The sequence below is a fragment of the Benincasa hispida genome, chromosome 11 (assembly GCF_027475165.1).
Source record: "Benincasa hispida cultivar pf3 chromosome 11, pf3_genome.v1.1, whole genome shotgun sequence".
Classification (NCBI taxonomy): domain Eukaryota; kingdom Viridiplantae; phylum Streptophyta; class Magnoliopsida; order Cucurbitales; family Cucurbitaceae; genus Benincasa; species Benincasa hispida.
In genome coordinates, this window is record NC_143488.1 from 28,909,754 (window position 1) to 28,934,894 (window position 25,141).

At 35.0% G+C, this 25,141-nt stretch overlaps 1 protein-coding gene across 1 annotated transcript; it reads right to left on the reverse strand.

The window, feature by feature from the left end:
- Window positions 1-16,062: 16,062 nt before the first annotated feature.
- On the reverse strand, window positions 16,063-20,760 carry AIL6 (AINTEGUMENTA-like 6). Its single transcript, XM_090306664.1, has 7 exons — window positions 20,254-20,760; window positions 19,513-20,098; window positions 19,140-19,222; window positions 17,442-17,530; window positions 17,218-17,291; window positions 16,979-17,106; window positions 16,063-16,889 (listed from the first exon to the last, which is right to left on the reverse strand). Exons 1-7 carry the CDS (start codon window positions 20,396-20,398, stop codon window positions 16,450-16,452), a joined length of 1,545 nt encoding a protein of 514 aa, XP_090162790.1. The 5' UTR covers window positions 20,399-20,760; the 3' UTR covers window positions 16,063-16,449.
- Between the last annotated feature and the right edge of the window lie 4,381 nt (window positions 20,761-25,141).

The following is a 25,141-nucleotide window of genomic DNA, read 5'->3' on the forward strand; positions in this document are numbered from 1 at the left end:
TTTTCAAGAAAATCATCAACAGCTCAGTAGCTTTCCTGGCACTGTATGTGGACGATATCCTACTCATTAAGAATGATGTAGGTTTTCTGACTGACATTAAAAAGTGGCTAGCCGCCTAATTCCAAATGAAATATTTGGGAGAGGTGCAGTGTGTTCTAGGGATCTAGATCATTCGAGATCGTAAAAACAAGAGGTTAGCCTTGTCTCAGCATCGTACATTGATCAAATGTTGATCAGGTATAGGATGCAGAATTGCAAGAGGGGTTTATTACCCTTCAGGCATGGAATTGTTTTGTCTAAGGATCAGTATCCTGAGACACCTCAAGAGGTTGAAGATATGAGATGAATTCCCTATGCTTCGGCTGTTGGAAGCTTAATGTATGCAATGTTATGTACTAGACCTGACATTTGCTATGCAGTAGGGATTTTCAGTTGTTATTAGTCCAATCCAAGATTAAATCATTGGAAGGCAGTCAAAACAATCCTCAAGTATCTTCGAAGAACGAGGGACTATATGCTCGTGTATGGAGATAAGAATTTAATCCTTATAGGAAACACAGACTCTGATTTTCAGACTGATAGAGATTCTCGAAAATCGACATGAAGGTCAGTGTTCACTCTGAATTAAGGGGTTGTAGTTTGGCAAAGCATCAAGCAAGGATGCATCTCGGACTCCACTATGGAAGTCGAACACGTAGTCGCTTTTGAAGCTGCTAAAAAGGTTGTTTGGCTTAGGAAGTTCCTTATAGATTTGGAAGTTGTTCCAAATATGTCTTTGCTGATCACTCTCTATTGTGATAATAGCGGGGCTGTGGCAAATTTTAAGGAACCTCAGAGTCATCGTCGAGTTAAGCATATTAAACGAATGTTTCATTTGATCAGGGAGATTGTGCATCACGGTGATGTGATAGTCACGAAGATCACGTGGGAGCACAACGTTGTTGATCTGTTTACAAAGACTCTCACGACTAAAGTGTTCGAGGGTCATTGAAGAGCCTGGGTCTACAGGACATGCAACATCTTGTCTAGGGCAAGTGGGAGATGATACTAGGGTATAGTGTATGCCCTAGTTTATTGTATATTATATTTTTTTTTATGTATTGTACATTAGTCTCCCAAGGCATTAAGACAAGTGGGGGATTGTTGGGATTGGTGTCCTAATTCTCCCAGAGTCTTGTAATTCATAAACTTTGTATACATTGTTATTAATAAAATAAGAGTTATTTTATTTGCATTTACTCATATCTAATAAACAAAAATCTGTGGTTATTGTATGTAAACGTAAGCATGTATATGAGATATACAAGTGGATCATGCCTTAAGTAATAACCTAAATGGTTTGTAGTATAAGGATAAATCAGGGATACCTTATCCTGGTGACACTACGGATACGGCTAGCTTTGTAGAGGTTTACGAGTGTTGTGAACTACTACAGATGGTCTGATCCTGACCACTCATGTGGACACATGTGAGCGGGGGTGTCCTATACAAAGATTTTGTATAAGACCGGGCCACGAGATGATTAGTCTCTTTATATAACGTTGTTGATAATTGAGACTTACATCTCACTAAAACAACCATAGGTGACATGACCTTAATCCTGAGTGTTTTGGGAACTTCTGCCTATGAGGATGGTCCTTTGATTAGTATGGGTGAGAGTGGCCAGATTTCTGACTCAACAAGCCTACCTTTTTTAGTATTTGTCTGATTGGGGAGCTGGAAACTTAGTTACAAAGGAAAATTCATTCCTTCCCCGAAGCAAAGGTAAATAGATAGATTGCTCCCATAAGGGTTGATTCTTGGTCTTGAACATAGTGGCCACATCCTCTCTTTGGAAAAGAGAACCTAATCATAGTAGGACTATGACTTACTATTCATTAAAGGAATCTGTGGTACTTAAGGAGTTAGATTTAACTACAGAGGCAAAATGGTAAATTGGCCCAATTATACATACAAGTGATCTGTGAAGGGTTATTGCACTGTTGATTGGTTGATATGAACATAGAAATATATTTGTAGTGAGAAGAGTGCAGCTGTTGGTCTTTAGTGGAGTGCCCGACATTTAACGGATGATGAATCTCGTGACTAAAGAGTTTTGTCAGCTATTCACATATCATTGGAGCTTCAAGCTACAGGTTCATAAGGTCCCCTTGGTAGCTCAATGGATTCAAGTTGAGAATCAGACTTTTTAGTTGATTTGAAGTGTTCAAATTAATAAGAGAAAATTTGATTATATATGATATAATTGGTGTGAGGTATGAGATACATCAAGTGGAGAAATTAATGTAAATATGATTTACATTAAGTATCATAAAATAGAAAAAAAAAACTATGGTTTGTATGTTTCATGAGATAAAATATTAAAACTATAGGTTATAAATATAATATGGTAAGTTGGTTATCATATTTATTTATAATTTATTAATTATATGATAATTAATTTATTTTTCTCTAATAACCGATTGATTGGAAGGTTATTGGAAGTTTTATAGTAACCATTAATAAAAAGAAAATTGTTTTCTGAAATTTAAGAGTTACCTCATTTGCAAAGTACTCACGGATAGGCTATCAAGTGAAAGAGTTTCACTAAGCGATAGCATTGAGAGACTACACGATCAGCTAAGCGATCGCTTACCCTTGACTATTCGATAGCATTCAGCTGATCATTGCTACACGATCAACTGGCTAAGTCTATACGATAGGCTCCCGTTTACTAAACGATCTAGCACATTGCCTATACGATAGATCATCTTCTTATCTCCTACTTGCTCAATCGTCTACTTGATTGTAGACCTCCAGTCTCTTTCTCAAGCCAAGATCATACAAAGCCCACAACTCTTGGATTCTCACACTGAGAATACCAAGGTAACCATCGTGGTGGTGTCCTCACTCAGTTCGTGAATCGAATTGGACTCGATTGGGTTCAAGGAGTTGTTGGTTGTTCGTTGTGTTCATGTTTATTGGTTGTATCATTGCATTCAAGTGTGTTGTTCTTACACGCTTGCAAATTGATCGAGGGATTCGTGAAGAATGATTCTTCAAAGGTGTGCATCCTCTATCCCCTGTATCATCGTTTAGCATGCTGTAATTTCTATATTTGCATGACCTTTTAGTTTTCGGTTTGACTGTAATTATTTATGTTCAATGTGAATGGAATTTGGAACGATCCTTTCCGCTGCTCATGGAAATCCTCGTATTTAATTTCCTTCAAGCACGTCCTAGAACAGTATCACGAGTCCCCTTATCGAGGACACATTGAGGGGCAACGTACTGCTGCTAAAGTCCTTCAGAGTGGCAACTTCTGGCCAACTCTATTCATGGATGTTTGCTCCCATACAGTGCAATGCGATAAATGCCAAAGGAAAGGAATACGACAAGAAAAGACGAAATGTCATTGACTTCTATCTTGGAAGTAGAGTTGTTTGACGTTTGGGGCATAGACTTCATGGGCCCCTTTCCAACATCTGAAGGCCACCAATATATCTTAATTGCTATGGATTACGTCTCCAAATGGATAGAGGCTATCTCTTGTGCCAAGAATGATGCGATCATAGTGGCTAAGTTTCTAAAAAAGAATATTTTCACGAGATTTGGCACACCCCATGCATTAATCAACGACGAAGGTACACGCTTCATTAATTGCATCATTAAGAATTTACTACTCAAGTTCAATGTCAATCACAGGGTTGTGACCGCCCATCATCCACAAACTAATGGACAGGCAGAGGTCTCTAACATGGAGATCAAGTCTATTTTGGAGAAGGTGGTGAGTACCTCTAGGAAGGATTGGGCCTAACGGCTAGATGAAGCCCTGTGGGCATACAGAACAACCTACAAAACACCTGTTGGGATGTCCCCGTATGCCCTTGTCTTTGGAAAAGCCTGCCATCTCCCTCTAAAGCTAGAGCACAAAGTGTGCTTAAGAAGTTAGACTTTGATCTAACTAGTGCAGGGAGCCCGAAAGCTGCAATTGAACGAACTCACTGAATGGCACAAAACTACTTATAAGAATATCAAGATTTCTAAAGAGCAAACAAAGAGATGGCATGATGAAAGAATTAGTAAAAAGAACTTTGCAGTTGGATAGCAAGTTTTGTTATTTAATGCTCACCTTCGGTTGTTTCCAAGGAAATTGAAATCAAGATAGTCTGGCCCATTCATTATCAAGAGTACCTTTCCTCATGGAGCGGTGGAGTTAGCAAGCAAAGATAGGTGCAACGTCTCCAAGGTCAATGGTCAATGCATAAAGCCCTACTATGGGGGCTTAGTGGATCACAGCAAGGAAACCATTGACCTAATCGAGCAAGCATGAGTGCCCGCATGGATGCACCTTGTGGTAACATGTCATACTTTTTTGAAGGCATCCATTATCCTATTCTTTACTACTTTCATTACTTAGTTTTGATTTAGTCTTTGTTTTGAGCTTATTGTTTTAAGAATGTGATTTTTCAATTGCGATAATTTATTTGAATGGTTTTATGATAATTATTGTGATGTGTGGGGCACTCATTGTGCCCATCTTCTTCCTAACGCATATGAGAGTCGTTTGAACGTCTATGAAAGAATGCGGATGGACTAAACGTTTAGGGTTTTTAAGCATCATTAATGCGCCGACAGACGAGGAGTCCTTTCGTCTGTCAGGCACTTAACGAAAAGAGAATTTTTTTTTGGGAATTCCAAAAACCTGCCATTTCTCACATAGCGATTGTAAGGTTTCCCAAAATCTCGGCCTATACATACCCCCATCCAGCCTCATTTCCTTCCATCTGCATTTTGAGCCTTCAAGCATTCCAGAACTCTTAAGCCTTATGCATTCTACTCGTCAGTCAACCAAACCCAGCCTTTCTTCTTTCCTCAGCCTTCGTCGAAATCCATGGTCAATCAGTCATCAAACTCCTCTTCCTAACCTTTCTCCTCAGCCAAAGCCCCTATTTCCGCTCGAGAGGCAACCTTCTTGGCCGTCAACTACCGCTTGACCTCTCAACCTAAGCCCTTTCCTTGAATCCCTACCAAGCCAGAAAGAAAAGCCTCCTCCTTCACCAGTGCCTCATTATCTATCCGCCGAAAGAGGCAGCGCAAAGAAAGTGCCCCTACCACCAGTCTTGAGGTGGTATTTCCTCATCCTCCAACCGAAAGAGAACTAAAGCAAAAGACGACAAGGAGGTTTTTAGAAGTATTTTAAGCACTATGGAGCAAGATGGAGGATTATCGAAGGCCGGAGTGGTAAATCAACTGCTACCTCAAGAAGAAGTGGCAGTTACTGCTTCGCAAGAACAAGTCCTAGCATTAGCTGATCCTAAGGAGAATGCGCTAGCAGACTCCAATGAGGGACTGATTAGGGCAGTACTAGAGGATGTGGAGTCAAGGAGAAGGACTGGGCAGCTCGCTAAGGAGAAGGAGGCAGATGAAGTGGCAAAAGCTCAACGAAGAAGGGAGAGAAAGGAAAAGAAGAAGAACGAAGATGATGAGGATGAAGAAAAGGCCCAGCACAAAAAGGAAAGGAAAGAGAGAAGAAAGACCAGAAAAAAACAATGCAAGCACAAAAAAGACCACAGACAAAGGGCTGAGAGCCCTGTTATAAAAGGAGAATCAACCAGCACAAGGGTGGATTAATCTATGGCAACGCCGCCTAAAGATAAAGCGACGATAAGCCAGTCCCCCATTCCACACGACTGCCTGGTCACTTCAGGAGCCCAACCTAGATGCTCTAAGGAAGAAGATGGTGACACACCAGTCACCCCACTTTTCTGGTGATCAATAACATGGACAACAAAAGATAAGGAGGTGGAGACAGTAGATGCACCTCCAGTAAATCCTCAAGTGTCCTCTGTGGACAAAGAATTTTTTTAGCGCATAGAGAATGAGAAGGAAGAACGAGAAAGAAGTTAAGAGAGAACAAAAATAAATTTGGAACAGGGGCGTCTAATCATCGCCTCAATAGATTTGACTAGACGGCTTCATGATGAGGAAGTGTGCCATGTTAATGCATTGGAAGAAGAAAATACCAAAAAGAAGCTCGAGGATGAGTGTCTCATTAATCTTGCCTCTGAGCAGTTTGAGAAGGAGTTGAAGGAGGAAGAGGAAGCTGAGAAGAGAAAGAAGGAAGAGAAAAAGTTGCTTCGAAGGGCAAAGGTCCAGCGCAACATTGAACTCAAACGCAAGGAGATAGAGGAATGGGAAAAAGAAAAAGTTGATCAAGAGAGGGAAATGGTGCGCATGAGACGCCAAAGGGCCCGACTTGCGGTCGTTCAAGATAATGGTGAGGAGAAGGTCGAAGGCAGTAAATCATCGCCAGCCTTGAGATGCCAGAAGGTCAGAAAAGAAATTGATGACCGTCTAATGGAGATGGGCTTCTTCCCGACGCCAAACCCACTACCAAACTTCATCACCAGCATAATGATAAGGCTTAGATGAGAAACATTCTATCAATGCCTATCTATATTCATGCCAAGGGTAGTGAGGGCCTTCTACCAAGGTAGCGTGCGCGAAACTGAGGATGCGGTAATTGTCGAAGGGAGGGTTGTGTCATTCAGCGCCCAGGATATCAATCAACTTTACAAATTAAAAGACTTTCTAGAAGCACCAGGCACCAGGTTGATTGATAATCCTAAAGACGAGCATTTGGAAGATTCTTTGAGAATATTGGCGCAACCGGGCACCACAGGGACCGTCTCCCTGACTGACATTCGAACATTTACGTCTAACCATTTGTTACCTGAAGCGCACCTTTGGGTTTATCTGGTGAAGAAGAGACTCATCACGAAAAAACACAACAAAACCATCTCAAGGGATCGAGTAATCGCGGCATATTGTATTATGCGTGACATTCCCATCGATGTTGGAAGATTGATCGCAAGGCAGATAAGGGGCCATGTTGAGAATATTCGAGGACATTTCTTCTTCCTGTTGACAATTTTCAGTCTATGCCTTTCAGTGGGCTATGGAATTGAGGACGAGCCCAAGTCGGAGGTCCACGGCTTGCTCAACACAAAAATTCTAAGGATTTTGTTGAAATACTCGCCCCACTGCCCAGAGCCTCCACCAAAATGACCCAACATCGATTTGAATGCGGTGTAACCTCCTCGGCTCAAAAGGTGACACAAAAATGACAAAGGGAAGGAAGTTGTGAAAGGCTGCTCTGAACGCAATCAACCTGATGAGCCCATTGTCCAGCCTCCACCCTTGGTCATCCTCCCTCCAAGCCTCATTATCCCTCTATCTTCTCTCCCTGAAACTCTTACACATCTTCTCCTCCCATACTCGGATCACCCATCACCAGCAACTTCATCCAGCCAACCCTCACCAATCCATTTTTCACCGCATACCTTACCTCATGTTGATGACCCACACGATTCGGGTGTTGGCCCCTCAAATCAACCCCAACTCAATTCTGGTGAGACATCGTAGGCATCTTTCCCCCATCACCCATCCATCGCATCCTTAGTTGTTGCAATCGATAAGATGTAAGGCTTCATCTCCCATGAACTTTCCTCCTTCCACCAATCGTTTGCGGAGTTGCACGCTAGCAATGATGTGTTGTGTCAGGCAATGGTCAATGTGCAACGAAACATTTTTTCCATTCGCCAGAACCAACAACAACTAGTTGAACACAACCATGAATACTTTAACTTCCTGACTGCTTACCTTCATAGGCCCATGGTACCCAACCATTTGCATCAGCGGTTGTACTTTTAAGAGGCGCCACCAGCAGCACTGTAACCTTCCCCCAAGCCTCTGCTCAAACCTTCTTTTCAAAATTTTGACAAAGTGTTTTTTCCCTTCCTTTTCAACAGTGCAATAAGGACCTTGCACCTTTCAAAATATGGGGGTGGGAAAGGCCTGAGCAGATGCGTTCAATCAAGAATTTGCACAATATATATATATAATACAAATAAAACTCTTCTATCAGCGCAAAGGAAAAATCCTAACCTGATAAGAGTTAGGTTAATAAAGGAACCTGCTCGTAGTTGAATACTTCGCATGACACCCGTGCAAGTAAGCCAAAACAAAGGTAGGCTACCTGGATCAATGCAATTTTAATAATAAAGGAAAAGACAACTCCAATGTCTTGCTAAAGTGAAGGCTTAGCTAAAAGATAAGAGTTGAGTTGAGCTTGGAACACAACCGTAGTTGAATGTCCACATGACACTCGTGGGGGCAAGCCAAAACAAAGAGTGTAAACAAGATCAACGTTCTTTAAATCATAATGCAAACCGTGCTCGATATAAATAATGCATCCTATTTTGTAAAAGAAAAGGAACGCAATTCAATTGTCAAAATAAGAAGGGAATTTCGAGCAGAAATTTGTCAAAACTAAGATAAGAAAGATCCTTCTGAAGAAACATTCAAAGTGATAAGAAGGAACAACTGATTTTAAAAGGTTGTATAAGGGAGAAAGCATTTTGAGCAGCTAGTCGGCGCATTGCAATGATATAGGATGAGTTTGAATTTCTTAAGTATAGGATATGCTTGAGGACAAGCATAATTCTAAATTTGCGGGTGTGATAACTTGTAGAAATACTTACTTGTACCACATTCTTAGGATATGTGATAATAGATAGGAAGAAAATGTGCCGATAATGGCTAAATTGATATAAAAAAGCAAAGTTATATAAAGATATCGCAAAAACACCCGCTGACCACATTAAAAGAATGTCAAAGTCTATGTTTTGTAGGGAAAACAGGAATCATCGCATGTGAAAATCCTTCAAGGAAAGATGCGAATAACGCATGCCTTAAGATTTTTGAAATCGTATAGCAGATACTATGACATATGTCTTGATCGTTGACCATGATGCAACACTGACATTCTCACCTACCTCAACAAATGATAGCAACCCATCAAAGCGGGATTATCAAGGCAAGCACATATCTCTATAAATAGAACCTCAGCACAGCAAAGTGACAGATAGTGAAAGAGATTAAAAAGCCTAACTTTTGTAGGGAAACTTCTATTCCAAAATTCCAAATCCCCATATAGAAGTCCACCGGAGAATTTACCAGGGAAGAAAGTTCACCAATCCACTCTGCAAGTCACATCACGTTGGCAAGAGTTCACCATCAATCCATTTTATCAAGAGATTGACATTAATCTCACAATCATACTATTCTCTCTGTATTATCGTTTTGTAGAACATCGTTAACTAAGATATTAGTTAAAATTATATCTGAACGATTTACTAATTCAATATTATCATCATATTCATCTCCATCTCTATCCATGTTCATCCATCTTTCATTTCCTTGCTCATAAGTCACTAAACCCCCAAGGTATGGGGGAAGGTTAATTGAATGACTTGATCCATGTCATGAGAGGTTATCGAGTTTGCTTAACACGAGCTTAAAAACATACTCACTTGTGAAAGCAGAGTTAAGTATGATAATAAACTTCTCGGAAGAGAAAGGTGATAGAACTCGTTAAGCAAAGCAAGAAGTACTTCTAGAGATAGAAATAACCTTGCGTTCTATAACACTTCCTTTTTTCACATCATAGAGATATGACTAATGCGGTAACCATTGAAAGGTGTAATCTAATGGGAAGTAAGAACCTCGATCGCATCTCCTGTATGGATTATTGATTTCCAAATAGCCTTCCCCCTAACCCATTCATCTTCATAGATTCTATTAAAAACTTGCCACATTGCTCATCCGTTCACATTTTGCATTTATTAAGCTTTCTGACACATCACTTTTTATTAACGCATTTTCATTGTCGCATTACCAAAATTAATGCATCTTTATTATTATCGCATGATTCATTACTTTACAACACTATCGCATCAAATCCCCGTGTTCGACCATAGGTCATCCTAAGACACTCGCTGCTAGGTTATACTTGGCTTATCAACGAGAAAACTTGTGATCAACGCATGACTCTTGAAACTGTTTGCACACAACCATTATTGCATACTTTCATTAGCTCTCTGATCAACTCCCAATCGAAATCTCGAGTCTTCAACCAGAAAATATTAGAATTTCTGTTTCAGCTCTTGTACGAACTAGAATTTTGGTAAAATCTATCAAAGTCGACTCTCTTTTTTCCTCTTCAGATCTGATGGCGTAATGCTGTTATTTATAATATGCTCGTAACAATGCAACGCCGGCGTCATGCCATGCGCACCGAAGTCGTAGCATTGTAACGCTGTCCTGATTCAAATTGCTCTCGGGTCTACAGCATCAGGGAGCAGCGTTACAACGCTCTTCCAACGCCAGTTCCCCGAATTGCCTTCCAAATTTGCCTCTTTTATTGATCTTGGGTCCTTGGTATCTTCCTAATTCCAAGGCCAACCTATAATTTCATAAAATTGAAGTTTTGCTCTGGGTTTTTTTATCATTTTTGCATAAATTGCAACCGATGCTTAGTTTCCTGAAATTACTCAATAAATCACGTCAAATTAAACAAAACTAACAATATTAGTACTAAATTTCAAGGTAATAAAAGAACTTTTTAGATGTTTTTCAAGGGGAGAGAGAAAAATCATTTTTCCCTTTTTTGTCTTTTTTTTTTAATTCTGAAACTTTTATATATATGTATATATGTATGTATGTATGTATGTATGTATATGTATATATATGTATGTATGTGTGTATGTATGTATGTATGTATGATTTTTAAATCATTTTCCTTTTTCCTTTTCAAATTCCAATTACCTTCTCAAAATTCCAATTTTTTTAGAAAAACCAAATCCCTTCCGAAATCAAACCCAAATAAATTCAAATTTAAATCAAATCCTATCTGATATCTCGGTATCCCAAATTATTTTTCATCTTCTATCCTCAAAACAAATCAAATCAAATAAACTAATTAATCCCAATGGATTAAAAAATAATTAAATTGAAATTAATTGAGCTAATCAATCAAATCTCAAATTCCTATCTATCCAAACAATCTAAAATAAAATAATGCATAATTACATAATAAATCAGGGTGTTACACAGATATTATTATCAAGCAACACAATCTCCAATTGGCTTCAAGGAATCCTAATGAAATCCTAACATATAAACCAAAGTCAAATTCAACATTCAAGCTTGAACCTTAAACAAAAACTAACTTAGAATCTCACCCCCTCTTAAATTAACCTCTTAACCTAGGAAGGTATGTAAAGACAGTAAATGTCGACCCTCTTATGTGATGCGTTGTAAATGTGATGCGATTATGGTGTATGTTTGCCGTGATGAGTTATGCGTTGCACATGCAAGTTTTCCTAGTAAAACCCAAGTATAAATCTCACTAGGTTTCCTGGTAAGTCCAGGGTCGAACACAGAGACTACTAAGTTACTATGCGACAGTAAAATTGATTCCTTTGCGGTGGCAAAAACAAATAAGGTTGTTGGTGATTTGTTTACGTTTGAGTAAAGAGTTGATGAAATCGAGTATTATAATGAGTATGCGATGAACTTGTTAAGAATGGATTTAGCTAACACTTCCTAAGATTGAGTTCAAGTTATGCGATCATGCTACACACACACAACAGCATGTCATCTCTCAATGCAAATACCATAATTCCTATTTCTAGGACGCATGCGATGTATACGATAATGTCGATAGGACTTATGTCTAAGCCTCTATTCTTGTCTATGCGATGATGAATGATGCACACATACACAAGGTGACCGCATACTATCATATCCTATTTCTAGGGTACATGTGATGCGTAATAGCAAACATAACTTATGTCTAAGTTTCTATCTCTTGCTTATGCAGTTCTAATAGGACTCTCTCAAGCCTAGATTCTAATCTAACTCTCTCAAGTCTAGATTCTTTCTTTAGACTACTCTTTCAAGTATCTCTAAAGGGTGAATGACGCATACATAAGACAAGATGATCGCATGAAATGAAGATCTTAGGTCATGCTAGCCAAGTACTTCTCAACCCATTCAGAAAATTAGCTACTCATGCGAAATGTGAAGAGATTGAACAGATGTTGAGATGAGAATTTCATTTTCTATAAATAAAGTGCATAATACAAAACAACAATGGAAAGTAGGGATAAAAAGCCCGGTAGCAATGTCTTGCTTCCCATGGCTTTTACACTGTCTTTTCACATCAACTTTTCCAGAAGAATATCCTTGTTTTCGCAAGTGTCGGCCCTCTCTCCTTTTATAGTGCTATCCGACAGTCTTTCGAGCTATCCAGGAATGTCCTCTCGGCGTCTTCTTCTCTTCGCTCGCCTCCGCCTTCTAAGTATAAGAATAACTACAAACTAACGGCTATCTATTTTGTATATGATCTATCTTCTATATGGCAAACTCCTTTAATGGTGGTGGTCTTCGATATTTATAGAGCTCATGGTGAAGAAGTTTTTCTCTCTAATGATTGCAATGATAGACGGTCATTAAATCTCCTACTCTAATGCGCTGATTAATGGTCACCGAAAAGTTGAGTGTACTTGCTACAGTGTGTCGTTAACGGCTTGTCAACTAAATTCGGATTCGACCATCATTAGCTTTCCGTCCCATCATGATTTATTATGCTTTCACCTTGATGTACCATCTTCTTCTCTTCGCTCGCGAGCGCATACGATCATATGAATTTTTGGTCGCAATCTTTCAATGTGCGCAGACGTCAAATTCCTTGGATCGCAATTTTACTTGCGCCAATGCATTTTTCCTGCACAAATTAAGTAAATTAGCTGCTTTTATGCGATGGGCACATGCAATCGCAATATTCTCAGTTTAACGCTTTTAGACATGATTGTGTACATTTTTATTGCCACATTCCCTCATTATTTTACTTATTTGCGTTGTAATAACATGCATTTCTACCCGTTATCAACATCTATTACCTACCTTTTTTCTGTTAAACCTATTCAACTAGGGTGGCCTAATGATCAATATTATAATTATAACATCCATCTCATTTCTTAAGCCATTAGGAAATAGGAAAACTCTTTACATACTTAGGCTCAACATACAGAAATATTTGCAAACACATATGTAGCCTCTCATTCCCCACTAATATGTACAACACATTGAGTCAAATAAAGTACATAATTAAGACCTAGAAAGACTCTGATCTATTCAGTAAACTGAGGATGTGGCAGACTGTCCGTAGTACGTTAGACACTAAGAACTCGTTCGCCACCTATGGAAGAAAACATTTTTAAAAATGTGAGTATGGAAGCCCAATGAGTGATTAGTTAAGTATAAACATGCTTGGAAACATTACTAGTCAATGAAAAACCAAGAATAGGTTTTCTAAACTCAGAGTTTATAAATATGCTTGGAAATTAACTGGCTTGGCCAAACTAACAACATTAGAAATCATTTTTGTAATATCAAACTAGGGAGATCAGAAAAACCCTGAAACATGGAATCTCATGCTTGTAGATCTCATAATCTATAAAACATTCATAAACTTGTACCCTAGGTCTTAGTTGAGGTAGAGCAAGCTCAATACACTTAACGTCGATAATCTTGGCTAATGTAGAGTAATCTCAATATGATCAATGTCGATAACTCTCATACGTGCACATAGAAATTCTCCCAAAAAGTTAAGCACCCCTGCATACGGCTCAAAGGCTATGTGTGTATCGAGGTGGGTCCCAAAGACCTATTATACTCATTCTCTAGACTTCTCGGATACCTTCATCTCCTTGAGTATTGGCAGTCTTTAAATCAGGGTCGATACTTCAAAGCTTGTAAAAAATATGCTTTTAAAATATAAAGATTTTTCAGTTAATCAATAGACAGCAAAGTATGAAGAACACAAATCTTCCCTTCAAATTATGAAGTTAGGAATCATGCTAATAATGCTAGAATCGTAAAATCATGCTTAAAACATAGCTCTTGGAAAATATAACTCTCATTTATGATAGATCAATCATATTCAACAACTCATCAAGATAAACAATTTATTTCAAGAAAAATCATGCTTTAAAATCATTAAAAGAATTCATTTTAAAAACATATGTCACTCACGGTCACCGATTTGTCCCCTCGGGCTTTTACACTCCACCTATCTTTGTTTGGCCTGAAAATCATATCACAAGCTCAAGGTTACTCCCTAAACAATTATTCAGTGCCAAAATATTTCATAAATAATCCGTAAAACTTCCTTGAATCCCATTTAACTCCAAAATATCCTAATTTTAGTGTTTTAACACCTTTAACCTTAAATTATTTTAAAATATCCTAAAATTGACTTAAATTTATACCTTTCAAGGTCAAAATATCCCAAAAACATCCAAATAGCCCTAAAAATTACTTACAAACTTCAAATAACTCAAAATAGGCATGAAGATCTTGAACTTGGGCCAAGCTTGAGCCTTTGATTCTTTGGGTTGGGTCAGCCTGGCCCTGCCCAATGATAAGGCCGAATTAATATGAAACTTGAGGCCGATTGTTATGCATTGATAGAGTCAAATATATCAGGAGATTTAATGTTTGTTACGAGGGAGTATTTGCATTGAAAAGATTAATCTATTTTGAATACCTGTGATCTATTTTACAATTAGATTCAACTGCACCTTTGGGTAGGAAGTTTGATAAATTACAATTTCTCCCTTGCGATTATTTGTTATTTATTTGATAATCATTTCGTTTTTTATTTTTTTAAAAAAATTAAGTATGGTTTCTTTCAATTCTTTACTACAACTTGCACTTTTCTTGAGTACAAATAATTGGATTCTTAGTCAAACCTTAATAACAAAAATAAATATTTTTAAAACTTTTTTTTTTTCAAAATTTTGCTTTATTTTTTAAAACGTTAGCAAAAAGTAGATAACAAACAAGAAATTTAAATGTGGAATGAGTGTTTATAGGGAAGTCTCTAAGTATCAATGTCGATGAAATTATCGAGATCCCTATTTTATGGGAATATCAATGTCAATAGAAATTTTGGAAAACTTTATATGAATATTGATGAAACTTATTATAGTTGACCATTTTTTATCGTCATTTCTATTAAAAGTGAGACAACATTTAGATGTATATAATTCCTTTCCAAAAGAAGATGTATATTGAAAATATTGTGTAAATATCGATGCGAGAACAAAAATTTAAAAAGAAAATAAAAAATAATTACAACATAATATCAAATATTGGTAATTAATTATAGAAGTAAAGAAGACATAAATATTTGCATACAAAATTGTAAATTGTTTATGATAAAATATACATGTATAAAAAGACCTTGGAGTGTCTAATCTAGAATCTTAATAATCCCGATAAAATTTACAATATTGGAAAATTTGAATATTGAAAAAAAATAGAAAAAGAACGTCTAGAGAAAACAATACAACATATCGGCAATATTTAAGAGAGATATGAACGATATTCGACAGTATATTAATGATAATTTAATGGTATATCCACAATTTTGTTGAGCCACTATAGGTATATCCATGAAGTAAAATATCACTGATAATTCAGCGATAAATTGTGGAATTTTAAGAAAAATGATGTTCCCTCCCAATATTTTTATCGATTACTTGATTTTATGAGTTTTGATGATATTTTAATGAAATGTCACGATAATCCTTTATTAGAAATGACATTAACGTGTGAAACTATACAATTGACGTGTAATCATAACCATAAAACTGAAAAAGCTTTAACTGACATAATTAATTTTTATTTAAAAAATCTTTCTCGAAATTTCATCAAAATGGGAGGAAAAACAAGATTTCGATCCAAATTTCATATTCATAGACTTCTTTTTTAAAAATAAAAACAAAAAATCAAATGAATAGTCAAAGAGACCTAAAAAATTTACCAAGATTAACCATTTGAATCAGATACTCCAATTGTCATCAAATATATCGTTTTAAGATAAAAATTGTTATAGCTTAATACGTTACACCGCTTTCATTCTATTTGAACTTTGAACCATATACTTTTTATCATTTAAGGATATCTCACCTTTATTTTTCTCTCTTTATAACTTAATACATTCTATTTAAATAGATATACTTTACCATTTAAGGTTGTCTCAACTTTATTACTCTCTTTCATACATTTATTGAAAAACTTCATCTGCACCATAACTCCATCGACACGTCCTCAAGATACGAACAAACAAACCACAGTTAAATTTCAATAATTGGGGAAAAAAAAGTAGAAAAGCAGCAAGAATACCCAAGTAGTATATATATGTGAAAGATTTCTGATTTTAATAGCCTATCTATTTCTGAAACAAGAGAGAGATACACCCTTTTCTTTCCACATTCAAACATGTCAAAGTTCTAAAACCATATTGAAGGTGTATTGAACTTTACAAAATTCAACTTTTCCTACAAATAACAAGTTTAGTTCCATACCAAAAAACCCCTCCCCTGACCTCTTCTCTTCCCTTTTTCAAGGGGGTTAAGAGTTTCTACAGTCATTTCATTTCAAGTCATTGGGATAAAAATCCGAGTCGCCCCGCAACACTGTTATCAAACCAAGACTTCGGTCATATATTGTTAGCTGCATTTGCATCGATCATATCAGTAAACACGGAAAAACCTAATACGATTGGTGAGGCCAAACAAAAAACTCGGCTGCTTGAGGTGCCACGGTCCCCGGCATTGCAATACCGGGGCTGGTCGACTCCGATGAGACGATGGCGTTAGGTTGAAGATGATGGAAGTAATTATGGTGATACAGCATGGCTGCAGTGTCATATGGAATTCCACAAGGGATAGGCGGCACAGCCTGCATGGTGGTGCTGAAGTTGATATTGTTGCTACCACTGCTGCATTGGGTTGCTTGATCGTGATTCGGAATCGGCTTCTGATCGGATTCCAGGCAAAGCTTCAGCCTCTTTGCTGCACCCCCAATAGGCAGTGCACTCTTCGCAATAGCTTCAACATCATATCGGCTCATCTCGAAGTTCGTCACAGCATTCAAACCTCTGAACTTTATTGCTGCTATATCGTAAGCCTCGGCTGCTTCCTCCTCAGTGGCTGCAAGACAAGGGCCAAGTTAGCATTTAACCAACAACAGTCAATGCATCAATGTATTTCACACGTTCACTTAACACAAATAGACCTACCAAACGTCCCAAGATACAAGTCCTTGTTCCCAGCAACACGACCAATTCTTGCCTGCCATCGACCCTGCTGATGATGCCTTGTTACACCTCTATAAATAGAGGCACCACGTGAGAAACCACTGCTCTTTCTGATGTCCAAACAAGCACTTTCAGCAACAAAACAAAGAAACCGCAACACCCAAAAACAAGAACAAAAGGAAAAGAAAAAAAAAAAAAAAACATACTACACCGAGAGTTACCTTCGCAAAGAAGCAATAAACTCTTGCTTGGTGACATGTTTCATTTCTTCTAATTCCTTGGCATAATTCGAAACCTAATAAACGAAACCGAAAAAAGAAGGGAAAAAAACGAGCAAACAAATGTTAAAAAAGACATCATGGATGTGCAGAAACAAGAACTATCAAATAGATACCATATTATAATTTAATGAAAAGAGAGCATATATAATATTATATAACATTACAGGAAAATTGGTGGTTGCTGTGGGACCCCAGTACTTCAAAGCTGCCAAATCATAAGCCCTAGCTGCTTTTTCCTCCTTATCATACCCACCTGAAAATATACATAAATATATATATATTTTTTTATAAATATAATTTACAAACTCAATAAATTAATTTCTAAAAAAATGGCAACAAAAAAAGGGAAAAAATTTCATACCTAAGTAAACTGAAGAAGAAAGGGTTGCAATGCGAATGGGAACAGGAAAATCAGCACCGCAGATTTTGTGCAAAGAAAAAGCAAAAAAGCTCAGCTCAGTAAGTCGGTAAACAAACATATTGAAGAAAAGGTCAAAATTTTACGCTAGTCAAAGAAATCAAATGTCATCAACTATAACTCAAACAAACAAATTAATTAAATAGTAAATCACGTGATTAGCATGTGAAAATCAGTTTAGGCTCCATTAATATACCTCCAATTTTTCTCCCAACATTCTAAATTCTAATTTACTTACTTTCCTTACACAATAATATTCCTCCAACAGAAACCAATGGTGTTTAATTCCTTTGGCAAACTAAAACTAACATCATCACCGATTCCAATTCTCAGAACCATTCGTCTATTATATTGTAAACGATCAAATAAGGATTTACACATTGTTCCTAAAATACCAACAAGAGCATAGACGACGACAAACAGAAGTTATGTTTAAAAATGAAGTCTCAAGACTACTACACGAGGTTGAAAATATCAATATTGACGGATACTTATTTTAAGTTAAAGATATTGTTAATAGTATTCAAATTCATATTGATATTGGGCTAAATTTATAAAAGATGTCGGAGATATCCATGTGATTTAATATTGCTATCAAACCCTTCAATTTACGAATATACCGGCACATCGAAAAAGAGGGAGAATGAAATGGGTTAGTGGGATAGGTATTGTCAAATCTTGGGGAAAAAAACAATGGTGGTTTGGTCAAACCCTAGTTGGGGGATGAAGAAAGCAAAAGCAAAAGAAAAAGCTTAAAAAACTCTTTCAGAGACAACAGATATATGATCAGAGCCAGACTAGTGTTTCAGACTCATGAATGGATGCCTCTAATTAATTAAAATTAATTAAATAAATAAATAAATAACACTCTCTATTTCTTTTCTCTAATAACTGTGGATGAGGGTCGCATCAAAGTGACCACTAATTAATTCTCTCATTACAGAGAAAAAAAAAATAAGACTTTAAAAAGATGAAAGGGGCAGATGAAACAAAATGGCGGCACATCTGATCAAATCAATCAAGAAAAGGGGGGAAAAAAAGAAAAATTATGAAAAATTAAAAGAAAAGAAAAAAGAAAGAAGAGTTGGAACTGGAAATGGGATAAAAGTACACATTACATATACCATCAGTCAATCATAATGAAAAGACTGATGATATGAACCCAAGTTCTTTTTTTTTTTTTTTAATATTCATTTATCTCTTTTCTTTTTCTTTCTTTCTTTCTTTCTTTTCTTTCAGATCCACCATTAAATGAAATCTCTGAAACTCCCTCATGCATGCAAAAGCCTTCTCTTTTTCAATTTTCTTTTTTTCTTTTTCAGCCTTTTTTTTTTTTTTAATCTATCTAAGTATGAGAAATTTAATTGAAAACCCATGAATTTAAAAGAAAAAAAAATTATAGAATAATAATATAAAGAAAGAGAAGAAGAGAGAGAGAGTTTACCTTGACGTCCTTTCCTAGCCTGACCCTCTCTTCTACAGCTGTTATCCCACAGATGCGCTTCGTATCTACCCGTCCATCTGTGCCTGCAACAACAATCAAACACCAACATCTTTTACCCAAACAAAAAACTCCATCTTTCATCATCTTCAAAGATGTTCGATAGTACAAATTTTATAACTAAGGTTTTTAGAATGGGAGATTGAGTTTATTGAAACGAGGGTATGATACTATAATCATTAAAAAGAACAGATTTTTTTAACACCCATTTCACAAAATCACCACAAGACACCAAAAAAAAAAAAGGGAAAAAAAAAAACAAGCGATCCATCCACTAAGGCAGAGAAAAAAAGAAAGCAATAAAAATAGGACAAACCTGGTGACTCCTCTGTAAATGGAAGTTCTCTGGCCAAAAGTATCAGCAATTTTCTTATTGGATTCAGAATCTAGAGGCACAATAGGCGCAGGAGCAGGAGGAGGGGTATCGGAGGAGTGAGCAACGGCGAGTGAGAGAGCACCAGTAGGACAGTTAGAGAAAGAGGGCAAGTCATTATTAGTGAGTGAAGAAGAGTCGATAGAATGAGCAGAAGGGATGTGGGTTCTAGCAATAGAAGCAGAATCATCAACTTCAGAGCCAGAGTTCGTTGAAAAAGCTTGAAAAGCAGCAATGGTTTTGAGATCTTGTTGGTCGGGAAAGTAGTGGGCGGAGGCCGGATGGTCGTAAATATGAGTCAAAGAGGAATCTTGAGTGTCGGTTTGGCTGTCGGAATATCGTACCAAGGAGGAAGAATCGCCCAGGAAATCTTCAAGCTTGGGTTGATGATGATGATGATGGGTTTGTGGATGAAGAAAAGTATCATCTTCTTTGACAGCTACAACTTGGTTGTTTTGATCATCTCCATCCATGAAGAAAAGTTGAGATGATTTTGGGTGAGAATTAGCATTGTTGTTGCTACTCCATCCTTCAAAAAAAAACAAAAAAAAATTGTCAATAAAGTTAAAAAAGAAAGGATTTTGAGTAATATCTAAAATGAAGTGGGTGATTTGAAGAAATGGATATTGAAAAATAGTGAAAACCCTGTAGGGGAAATAAACAAGAGAAAAGGTATATATTTACCATTATGAGAGTAGAAGTTGTCGAAGAGATAGTGAGGGGAAGGGGTGGAGGAGGAAGATTCATAAGGAACGAAGGGGGAGTCAGTGGAGCGAAGCATTTCAATGGGGGAAAGAGAGAAAGAAAGCCAGTTAGTGGCAGGAGCCATAGTGTTTGTGTTAGAGAGAGATGAATTTCAGGGAGAGAAGCGGAGGAGGGAGGAGGTTAAAGAGAGATAATAATCAGATCAGAAGGTGTGATTGTTGAGGTGAAGAAGAGAAGAAGGGGGCGTTACAGAATTAGAAGAGGAGCATTCCATATCAGAATAAGTACGAGAATCACGAAGAAGAATTAAGAAAATGCATGCAAGAGAGGGAATTAAAAGAGGAGATGGAAGGCAGTGGAGGAGGAAGAAGAAGAAAAAAGGGAAGGAGGTGGAGAGTTATAATGGGAAGAGGAAAGCGGTTCAAGTTGCCAAACCCAACCGGCATTCAACACACTCAGAAGCGACTTTTGGCACTGCGCTTAAGAAATTTTGTCTGAAACAAGGTCGCGAAACATCCGGGCTAGTAGTGCAAAATGTAGCTACCACTACCACCCAAAACTTAACATTAAAAAATTTATAAAAATATATATCATTTTTTTAACACTTTATCTATTTTTATAGCAAAAACAATGTTACTAGTTTAGTGATAAAGATAGACCAGGACATGCTTCTAGCTATGAAATACAGGTACAGATACACCTACGTGATATGGATACGATTGGATACGATGATTCGTCAATTTCTAAAAAATTAAGATACGGATAAGTGGAAGGATACGTCATTTTTTATATATTATTTTAATATATATTTTTAAAAAACGAGGATAGATACATTTTCTCTTGCTTAAAAAAATAGGTTGTCTAGTTTTAAATTGAAAAAGTTGAGATGAGTTGTTTGTCTTTTTTCTTTTAAAAAAGTAAGCGTAAAAATAGATACATGAAATCGCTCGTCAGATATATATCTGAGAAGTATCGATATCTGATACGTATCTGGTACGGATTCTTTGTCTCGCATAAAATATCTATGCTTCATAGACTTCTATTCATAGAAGTCTAGTTTATCGTGGTTTATTACTAATAGACAGTTGATATTTTGTTATATTTATAAATATATTGGTCATTTTCTTTTATTTTAAAACAACCTATTTGTTATGGGTTATATATATACTCTTAATTTTAACTTGACTTTTTTCTTCAAATATGTTGAAAATATATTATCTCATGTGATGTGTTAGGAATTATACAACATATTGTCATCATATTTTGAAGTGATTCTAAAATAATTAAAATCATTTTTTTAAGGAAAAATGTTGTTTTGAATCATTCAAAATCAATCTTTGATGATATGAAAATTGTATCTAAAAATATAAAAGAAAGTATTGAATTAATTTGAGTGATTAAAAGCATATGTCAAAATGATTTTAACAATTTTAAAATCACTTCCAAACATGCACTAATATAAAGAAAAACAACATTATAAATTTTGATAAAGTTATTCGGCAGTTAATTTGTGTAATGACGAAGTCATTTTTGTAAAAGACTTTATTTTATTGAAACTACTGAGTTTATGAAAGTTTTTTTTTTTTTTCTTTTGTTAAAATTAATAGCCAAAAGGTAAAATTTATAATAATAATTTAAATTTAGAGTTAAATGTTATAGAAATTTAAAGTTTATGGTTTATAATACAAAGCTCACACATTTATAGTCAAAATTAATTGTCTTTTCAATAGAAGGAATCTCTAGATTATTAATTTTCTAGAGATACATTATAATATATATCCTCAAACTTTGTTTTTTCTTTTTTTCCCCTTCAAAAATATTTACTTTTTCAAAAGTCATAATTTCAATATTATTCATAAAGTAGAAATTTGTCAAATTGTTGGATGACCATTAGAATTTTATAAAGTATAGAGGAAGTGACATTAAACAAAAATTGGAATGCGATTAATCCAACAAATCTTATTTTAAATCTCAATTTTCATTCAAAATTTAAATAGATTTCTAGTTAGAGTATGTTTGTAACCTTTATAAAAGTATGTTAATAATGCTGAATATTTTACATGTTTTTCATTGTTTTAAAATATTCTAAATTTGCTTCTAAATGAATGTTAAGAAATAATAAAGATAAGGAATACGAACTGTTTTTTTAGTTTCATAATTCGTTGTCTAATTCGTTCTATGAATTTTTAGAGAGGTTTAATTTGAAATAAATATTTTATTCGAAAAATGTTAAAGATTACCAAGAAGTTATTAAGCAAGCTGCTTTAACTTTTGTGGATTCATTGGACACAGCCCTAGAAATTCAAATTACCCAACTTTTAATTAAAGTTATTATTTTTTTTTTTCAGTTTTATTTCAAATAACTCTCAATTTGACGGGTGAACTTTCAACTTTTTCATTTTCAAATCATGTTATTATTTTGTCAATTTTTGAGTTCACACTTCTAAGAAAAAATAATTATCATTTTTTTAAATACAATTTGAGGGTATGATGATTTGAACTATAGATCTCGTGGTTAGTAACATATTCGAATGTCAATTGACTTAAACTCAACTTGATAATAATTATCACGGAAAATTATCATAAATGACAAAACTGCTGAAAATATTTACACATAATAGTAAAATAACATATTCTATCTACAATAGATGACGATAGATCGCGATAAACTACTATCTGTATCTTTCATAACAAAAGTAAATACAGATAATAGTATATCGCAGTCTATTATAGATATACAGTAAAATATTACTATATTCGTAAATATTTTTTTTTATTTTCTTATATTTGGAAAGAATCAAATAATTATCAACTAAATATTATATAAATACCGAATATTTATTGGACATATTTATAGTATCCAAGTAGACACCTATTCAAATAAATGTTCAAGAGTGGGTGAAATCACATTACATTTAAAAAATAAATAAAAAAATGATATTTATAAGGGTTTAGAGAATAAAATGAAAAAAAATTTGAATGGTCAAAAAGTGAGATATTTTTCTTTTTTTGGTAGGAGTAAATATAAATTAAAGGATGAAAATTACTTGACCAATGAATTAGAGTGTTAATTTTACCCACTTGTCATGCATGCACATCACCTACTTATGGCTTAATTACTTCTCGTGAGTCCGTGTGATTTCTGTTCTGTGGACCTTTCTTTTTCTTTTTCTCCTTTTTTTTTTTATATATATATATATAATTATTATTATTGTTATTTGTTATTTTTTGTTTACTGGTGCGTTTAAAGATGAAATCAGGGAAATGACAGTTAGAAAAGAAGGAAACCAATGAGAAACATATCCTCTACTTGTATATATTTGTTTCTTTCACTTTTTGTATGAATTTCATGTCTCCTTCGAGGATGAAAATATCCATCGATATATCTATATATTCATAAATTGATGGGTTCAATATCGATATTAAATATATACGAATATTTTTTATAAGGACTCGTAGAATATAAAAATTCCATATATTTAATTCAATATGAATAGAAACATCTTCGTAACTTTGTTTAAAAGTAAAAACAACTTACTTATGCGCCATTTAGTAACCATTTTATTTTTTAAAATTAAGCTTATGGACACTACTTACACTTTCAAATTTCTTCATTTGTTATCTACTTTTCACCAATAATTTAAAAAACAAACCAAATTTTGATAATTAAAAAGAGTTCTTTTCAAAAAGTTGTTTTTGTTTTTTGGATTTGGCTAGGAATTGAGCTATTGTATTTAAGAAAAATGTAAATTATGGTAAGAAATATGAATGATCTAGGCTTAATTTTCAAAAACAAAAAAAAAAAAAAAATTGTTATCGAACGGGACTTTAGTAATCTATACAAATTTTCTAAATTTTTTTACTTACAAAAATATTCATCAATATTGATACTTTGTTAATATATCAATCGATGTATCCGTAACACTGAAATATCAATTCATATCAACATCAATATTTTAATAATTACAATTAAATTAACATTTTAAAAAATAAAATAAAAAGGAATTTGATGCAAAGATTTAAAGATATGCCCATAGAGCTAGATCATAGGAGATTGTAAACTATGTAAATCTAGTTAGTATCATCAAGGCTATATGAGTTGTCTAGGTAATCATATATCATGTTAAATAAACTTAAATGCACTTTATTATAAAACAAATTAAAGGGAATTTAAACTCAACAAATAGAAAAGTCAGCGACGAATAAAAATTAGTCAATGACTAACTAACTGTGTGATTATCATTGGTTAAAGGAAGAATTATAAATAGATGAAACCAAAAACAGATCATCTATTGTGATACTGTGTAACTCTCGAATAGTTCAAATCAATTTCCAATGCTTTACTCTAAAAAGGGTATGTTAGCACATTTGTTAGGTAAAAGATTCGTGGTGATAAAGTAGATTTTGGAATATTCTTCTCCCATGAAAAAAAAAAAAAAACTCAAATTGAGACCTTTTCACCTTATTGTTTCTATTAGCCGTTTTTCTTAAGAGAGTTCGTCTTTTTTCAATCTTATGGAGAAAGTAAAGTCGTAGCAAGTATTATTGAATGCCAATTGTCCAAAACAAAGCTCTAAATTTCCCAAAAATAAACTACTCACAAGATCCAAACCACATCATTATCATTTCTCTTGAGTGATGTATGGAGAAATCATCAACACTCATATAGACAAAACCTAAAATAATCCTATTTTCGTTCCAAGTTTCATAATTGAGAATTGTTTACATAATATAAGATTAAGTATTAAAGTATTCACAATTATAGATTCATCATAACCAATTATTATCTTATGTAATTTTTATATTCAATGGTAATTTTACTATCGAAGCAAAAGATCTCGTGTTTGAACTTCTATAATGCTATTTA

Coding starts and splice junctions, on each gene's coding strand:
- AIL6 (XM_090306664.1), bottom strand. CDS start 20,398: ATGGCTCCTGCCACTAACTGGCTTTCTTTCTCTCTTTCCCCCATTGAA. Junction 17,531..19,139: donor GGCTAGGAAAGGACGTCAAG/GTAAACTCTCTC, acceptor GTATATTTTCAG/GTGGGTATGATAAGGAGGAA. Junction 16,890..16,978: donor CTTGTATCTTGGGACGTTTG/GTAGGTCTATTT, acceptor CTTGTCTTGCAG/CCACTGAGGAGGAAGCAGCC.